The following is an 8,011-nucleotide window of genomic DNA, read 5'->3' on the forward strand; positions in this document are numbered from 1 at the left end:
ATATATATATATGTATATCATTCTTAAGCCTGTTTCTAGTACTGGGGTTAGTAAACTAGGGACTGCTGTTTTTCTAAATAAAAGTTAATTGGAACACAGCCAGGCTCATTTATTGACGGATTGTCTGTGGATGCTTTCATGAGTTTGAGTAGTAGTTGCAAGGACTTTCATAGCCTACACGCTACTCTCTGGCTCTCTGCAGAAACAGGCGGCCAATTCCTACTGTATACTGATGGGGCTCTGCCCAGATCGCCTTCACCAGGCAGAGATCCAGCACCCCTCCCTGCAGCTGTCCAAGCCATACCTAACAAGGACCAACAGCTGCTTTCTTCTTTAATGCTTTGGCCAAATTGGAAGTACCTCAAGCAGGAGGTTGTCTCCCCATACTTTGGGGAATCCGTAGGCAATGACTAGTAGAGAGTGTAAAAGGCCAGCCTCCTTATCTTCAAGTGTGACCAACTCTGGTTCAAACCAAGCTCCAGGGGCTCATGGGATCAGGCTGAGGCCAAGTCTCCAGCACAGACGGTATCCTTACTTACCTCTTTTTCCAGCCCCAGCCTGTTTACCTCATTCCCCTTTGCTGCAGAGCTCTCTCCCAACAAAGCCCTTATACAAAAATCTCCATTCAATATAGGAAATCCAACCTAAGATGCCTACAAACCTGCCTCCTGGGAATTACTGCTCTGCTTCATAGAGAAGGAGACTGAAACCCGGGAAAGTCAAATACTTAGTCCAAGGTTGTCTAGTCATCAAATGACACACCTAGGATTCTAAAGCTTCTTCTCATTCTGCCACATCACACAGACTTTGCTTTACATATTATTAGTCTAGTTTAACTTACTGACTCCAGTGTATCCACCACATCCTGCCTGTCTACATCTGATCCTGCTCTTATCCCAGCCTGGAGTCCTCCCACTCACTTGTCCAAGACCTTTTTGCATTTTAAGCCAAATTCCAGTGCCACCCCCAAAGCCCTGTCTGATCCTATCTCCTATTGCAGGTGTGGTCAATTTTATTCCCGTATCTCATAAAGCACTCTGTGTCTTGCTTATGACATGCACCACTTTCTCCCTTTTACCCAGCTTTGTATTCACTTCTGCTATCTTTCTCCTAAGAAAGAATCACAGAAAAGATTAATGTCTGAGTCATCCCATGTTACGTAATTCTCCGCTCCAAAGTTTTCATAACGGTGGCACCACCAACCCCATGCCCATACAACTCTAATGGGCATATAGTATTTCAAAATGAGGCAGATTATGTACAGGTTCAGTTAGGGCCACCTGTTAATGCTCTATCCTCAGGAAACCCCAGAGATGCTTTTATAGACACCCAGCCTCAGTTCAAGGAGAGTTAACTTCTCATTTCTATGCTCAGAGAAGCAGAGAAGGACTCCCTGGCTTCACTGTCTCCCATATCTGCTCTGTCAGTATCAGCTCAACTACCTGAAGTCATTCTTCCCCAGGTCCCAAGCTGTGGGATGGCAGACCACTTTGCGGCCATCTCCTGGCTCAGTTAGCATGGAGTTTTGCCAGAATCCTTGAGTCATATGAGGAAGGCCAACGGACACAAAGAACTGCTCAGCTTCCTTGAATATCTTCTCTGCATCCCAGAACTGCGTGGAGGAAGCGGGGAGAACAGTATTTAATTATAGCATTAAAATAACAGCATTCTTTCTGTTGGATATACACATCAACATAATCTATCCAAACAGCAGTTTGACAACATGTATGGACAGCTTTTTAATGTTTACACTCTTTGTCCCAGTAATCCTGTCTCTAGGGAACTAATCTAGGAAATTATCAGAAAGTAGGTCAAAGAATTACAGTGAACATGGTTTTTAATAGGGAAAAACTGGAAACAACCACCAGAATGGTTAAATAAATAATGATCTCTTTGGAGAATGGAAATTGTGCAGCTGCCCAGATTATATTTGAATAATTTTCACTGGTATTATGAAATACAATGTAATAGTAAATGAAAAAATAAAATATATAAAACACTCATATGGTCTTCATCTTAATGGGGAAATACTGCACATGAAAATATTAACCGTAGACTGGGTGAGATAATGTGTATTTTTTCTTTCTTATTGATATTCTAAGTGCAAACATAAAACACATTTACCTTCTATTTGATAAATACCATTCAACTCAAACCAACTGTCATTGCTTGAGTTCCTCCAGGGGTCGCAGCCTTATTTTAGGAGTGGTAGAAGACACAGACAATAAGGTAGGCAGGCATGAAAGCATGGGCTTTTGGAATAAAAAAGGCCCAGATGTGGCCTAAAAGGCTATGAAAAATTGGCCCTTGACTTCATGATGTGCATGAAGTCTAAACATTCAGACTATTTTGGCCATCAGTATCTGCCACCGAGCAAAGTCTCCTTGAAACTAATATCACAGGAGATGAGCTAGCTTGCTTAGGAAATAAGGCCCACATAAGGCAAACAAAGTTTGTGTAATCAGCAGGTAGTTCATGAATCACTTTTAGTAACAAAGAAAACTTGAACATCAGTCAATTTCAGTTTATCTTCTATGTCAACCCTGGAAATAAAAACTAGAAAGGGTAATTATGAGATTTTTTTTGGTTATTAGCCTTTTTAAAAGTTAATATCAGGCAGTTGTATCGATGAGTATGACATTCTTTATCTTTTTTTTTCTTTTATTGAGTTTATTGGTACATTTAAGGTACACAATACAATTATGTTCATTATTGGGATCTTGTACCTTTACATGACAGGTCTTGGTTGTCATTTTTTTCCCCTTGTCCACGCCCTCCCTTCACCCCCTCCTCCCCTCCCCATTTACAAGCACTTTATTTCCATTTTTTCATTTTCTCATATTTTTTCTCTTCCCTTATTACCATTCCCCTACCCTTCCCATTTTCCCTACACCTTTAGCACTTTTCTTCCAACATTCTTTATCTTAATTTAAATTACTGTTTAACTGACACAAAAAAAAGTATACATATATCTGGGGGTGCCATGTGATGTTTCAGTACAACATTATATGATGTTCACATCAGGGTAAACATAGCTATCTCCCCAAATACCATTGTGCTATGGTAAAAATATTTCATCTTTTCATATAGCTTTTTGAAATATACAGTACATTATTGTTGTCTATTATATTTAAATAATAACTGCATAACTATTTAAATAATGACTGTATGACAGTATGTCATACAATAGCACACCAGAACTTCTTACTCCAATCTAACTATAACTTAGTCCACATCCCCCTCTCTCATCCACTCTGCAGCCTCTGGTCACCATAATTCTAGTCTCAGTTTCTAAGAGACCAACTTTTTTAGCTTTCACATATGAGTGAGAGCATGTGGTACATGTCTTTCTGTGCCTGATTTATTTTTCTTAATATAAGGATATTCAGTTCCATGTATGTTGTTGCAAATGCACAAAATGTATTCCTTTTATGGATTAATAGTATTCAATTGTGTTCGTGTGCCACATTTTCGTTATCCAGCCATCAGTTGGTGGAAATGTAGGTTGTTTCTATTTTTTGGCTATTATGAATAGTGTTGCAATAAACAAGGAAATGCACATGTCTCTTCAACATACTTATTCATTGTCTTTGGGTATATCCCCAATAGTGAGACTGCTGGATCCTATGGTAGGTGTTATTTCTAATTTTTTAAGGGAGCGTCATACTGCCTTCTGTAATGACTGTACTAATGTTCATTCCCAACAGGAGTGTCCAAGAGATCCCTTTGCTTCACATCCTCACCAGCACTTGGTATCCTCAGGATCTTTGGGGTTTTTATAATAGCCATTCTTACTGAAATCAGCTCAAGGTGCTGATGATTAGCGATGTTGAACATTTTTCCCATAGCTGGTGCCCACTTGTATGTCTTCTTTTAAGAAATGTCTAATTTACATCTCTTGCCCATTTTCAGTCAGGTTATTTGTGTGGCTTTTGTTTCTGCTATTGAGTTTTTAGAGTTCCTTATATATTCTAGATATCAACCCATTATCAGATGTATAGTTTCCAAATATTCTTTCCCATTCTGTGAGCTGTCTCTCCACTCTGTTGTTTCCTTTGCTGTACAACAGCTTTTCAGTTTGATGTAATACTGTTTATCTATTATTTTGCTTGTTTCCTGTGCTCTTGGGCCCTTATCCAAATATATTTGTTGATTCCAATGTCCTAAAGCATTTTTCCTATGTTTTCTTCTACTAATTTCAGAGTTCCAGGTCTCACATTTAAGACTTTAATCCACTTTGAGTTGACTTTTAGAACTGGTGAGAAAGAGGTCTAGTTTCATTCCTCCACATGTGGATACCCAATTTTCGCAGAACCATTTGGCGAGAAGACTGCCTTTTCCAATGCATGTTTGTAGTACTTTGTCAAAATTCAGTTGGCTGTAGATGTATGGGTTTATTTCTAAGCTCTCTTTCATTACTCAGTGTGTGTACTTCAATGCCAAAACTATGCTCTTTTGATTGCTGTATAGCTTTGCAAAATACTGCTAGAAAGCTGCAAGAGTTCAGAGAACTTTGAAGATTCAAGTTTTTATTCTGCTATGGACTTTCCGCAGGAAAATATGTGAAGATACTCACTACATTGCTAGTTATAGATTTAAAACTATCAACTAGAAAAGGTTTAATAGTAAAAAGAGAATTACTGTATGATCATCTGAAGAAACTTCATAAGGCAAATAAAATATTGTTAATTCTTCACAAAAATATAAAATTTAACTAAAGACAAATACATAACTAAAATTTTAATATGATTTGATCAATGAAAAGGAGCACATAGAATTTAAATAATTATATGAAGATGGCAAGAAAAAGAGCTGGGGATTTAGCTCAGTGGTACCACCACCTGCCTCAGAAGCACAAGGTCCTGAGTTTGATCCCACCAACCCCACCTGGTATCCCCCCAAAAAGATGGCAATATTCCAAAACCAAGGAAAGAGCCACTGAAAAAAGACAACTACAGGCCAATCTCCCTGATGAACATAATGCAAAAATCCTCAATAAGATATTGGCAAGCAGAATACAGAGGGTCATCAAGAAGATCATACACCCTCACCAAGTCGGATTTATCCAAGGGATGCAAGGATGGTTCAACATATGTAAATCAATAAATGTAATACACTACATTAATAGAGTGAAGGACAAAAACCATATGATCATCTCAATAGATGCAGAAAAAGCATTTGACAAAATTCAATATCCATTGATGATTTAAAAAGACCCCGCAGAAAATTGGAATAGATGGTCTTTATCTCATCCTGATAAAGGCTCTCTATGACAAACCAAGAGCCAACATCATATTGTGGCCCAAAACTGAAAACCTTCATGCTAAAATCAAGAACAAGACAAGGATGTCCACTATCACCACACCTGTTCAATATAGTTCTGGAAACATTAGCCAAAGCAATTAGACATGAGAAAGAAATTGAAGCAATAAAGATAGGAAAGGAAGAAGTTAAACTATCATTATTTGCTGATATGATACTCTACATAGAAGACCCAAAAAACTCCGCCAAAAGACTTCTAGACTTAATTGAAACTTTCAGCAAAGTAGCTGGATACAAGGTCAGCAATCAAAAATCAGTAGCCTTCTTGGACACAATTAACAGACTCACTGAGAGAGAAATTAGGGAAACAATTCCTTTCACAGTAGCATTCAAAAAAAATGAAGTATCTAGGAATCGATCTAACTAAGGAAACAAAAGACTTCTACACTAAAAACTACAGCACCCTGAAAAAAGAGATCAAAGAGGAAATAAGAAAATGGAACGATATTTCCTGCTCCTAGGTAGGAAGAATCAACATAGTGAAAATGGTCATACTACCAAAACTGTATACAGATTCAATGTAATCCCAATTGAAATCCCAACAGTACATTTCACAGAGCTAGAGAAAGCAATTCAAAAATTCATTTGGAACCAGAAGAGACCTAGAATAGCAAAAGCCATCCTAGGCATCAGAGATATGGTAGCTGGTATAACAATTCCCAATTTGAAAATATACTACAAAGCCACTGTGATAAAAACAGCATGGTACTGCAAAGAAAAAGATCTGAGGATCAGTGGATTACATTGGAACATATAGAAACTACTCCAGATGTACTCAGCTAACTCATCTTTGACAAAGGAGCCAACCATCCTCACTGGAGGAAAGAAAGCCTCTTTAATAATAAATCCAGTGTTGGAAAACTGGATTTCAACTTGCCAAAGATTAAAACTAGACCCTTATCTTTCACCATGCATTAAACTAAAATCCAAATGGATTAAAGATCTAAATATTAACAGAAATACTAAACTTCCTGGAGATAAGTTATGTAGAACTCTCAAAGACATTAGCATAGGAAAAGATTTTATGAACAAATCACAAACAGAACTAAGAGACAACCTACAATGTGGGGAAAAAAATTTTACCAGCTGCTCCTCAGACAAAGGACTATTATCTAGAATATATAAAGAACTCAAAAAATCAGGCCATCCAAATATAAAGACCCAATTAAAAAATGGACGTCTGAAATGAACAGACATTTCTCAGACAAAGAAGTAAAAGCAGCAAATAAATATGTGAAAAAATGTTCAACATCACTGGTCATTCAAAGATGCAGATGAAAACAACACTGAGATTCCACCTCACCCCACAAAGAATGGCTGCTATCAAGAAATCACAGAATAACAAATGTTGGCGGGGTTGTGGGGAGAAAGGAACCCTCCTCCATGGTTGGTGGGAGTGCAGAATGGTGCAACCACCGTCAAAATCAATATGAAGATACCTCAAAGAACTAGGATTAGAGGTTCCATTTAACCCAGCCATCCTTCTGTTGGGTATCTTTACAAAAGAATTAAAAGAATCATACCACAGAGAATCACACCATATGTGCACCCATGTTTATAGTGGCAATTTGTAATAGCTAAAACCTGGAAACTGCCCAATTGCCCATCAACTGGAGACTGGATAAAGATGTGGTTTTTCTATAACACAGAGTAGTACTCAGCCATAAAGAATAAGAAAACAGAGTCATTTATACAAAAATGGGTGAATATTGAGGACATACTCTTAAGTGAAATAAGTAGAACACACATGTGTAAATACCGAATCATTTCTCTGGTGTGACAAACTAAATGTGTAAATAAGATCCAAATTGTATAACTGATAATGTGAAGTAGGAAGAAAAGGGCTAAAGGTGTAGGGGAAGAGGGAAGGGTAGGGGAAAGGAAATAAGAGAAAAGAGGGGGTGAAAGGAGGGCAGGGGTGTGGGGAAAAAATGGGAACCAAGACCTGTCATGTAAAGGTACAAAATCCCAATGATGAATGTAACTGTACTGTATGTTTTAAAGATGGCAAGAAAAGGGTGATTTTAAATATTCTTGTCATGGTTTAAACAATGATTTCTTTTTTTTTTCTTTTTTGGTACCAGGGATCAAACTCGGGTCCTTACGCTTATGAGGCAGGCAGCAGAACCACTGAGTCAAATCCCCGGCCCCTTTTTTTTTTTTTTCCAACAATGATTTTTAACATGAAAAAATCTTCTAATGATATTCTTGGGGTTTTTTACTATTCACTGAATGATTACTTAACTTTGGAAAGTGTACTGCCAACCAGTTGCTATTTCTTATTGCTTAAAGGAAAACTCAGATCTTTTCTATGTTTAAAACCTCGCAAAAAAATCAGTACCACACTTGTTATTCAAGGTGTTAGGGAATTGATCATGTTAAAGTATGCTGTGACGCCGCCTCACAGGCTGTATTTTCCTGGTACATCTTGGCTCCTAAAATGACCTCATGCCCTTATCTCTGGTTTCCCTCCCCCACAAGGCCACAGTGGTCCAGGAAGTTGAAACCTGTGTCTGCAGGACTGGGCCCATAAAAGCAATCTGGCCTGTGATAGGTTAAAAGTAGCTCACTCCTCATAAATAAGCAATAGCCCACCCCAAAACTGATAAAAGGACCTTCCTTTCTTTGTTCTCTCTCTTCTTCTGCTTCTTCCTCCTCTCTCTCTCTCTCTCTCTCTCTCTCTCTCTCT

The 8,011-nt window shown here is 38.1% G+C and overlaps 1 protein-coding gene across 1 annotated transcript in view; it reads right to left on the reverse strand.

Annotated features, from left to right (window-relative positions):
- Positions 1-8,011, reverse strand: part of Ace2 (angiotensin I converting enzyme 2) — a 52,790-nt gene that overhangs the window by 21,831 nt on the left and 22,948 nt on the right. Inside the window, exon 8 of the mRNA XM_010645175.3 lies at positions 1,443-1,612. Coding sequence (XP_010643477.1) covers positions 1,443-1,612 — 170 coding nt within the window. The remainder of the gene's footprint in view (positions 1-1,442; positions 1,613-8,011) is intronic.

The sequence above is a fragment of the Fukomys damarensis genome, unplaced genomic scaffold, assembly GCF_012274545.1.
Source record: "Fukomys damarensis isolate Sample0158 unplaced genomic scaffold, DMR_v1.0_HiC HiC_scaffold_39, whole genome shotgun sequence".
Lineage (NCBI taxonomy): Eukaryota > Metazoa > Chordata > Mammalia > Rodentia > Bathyergidae > Fukomys > Fukomys damarensis.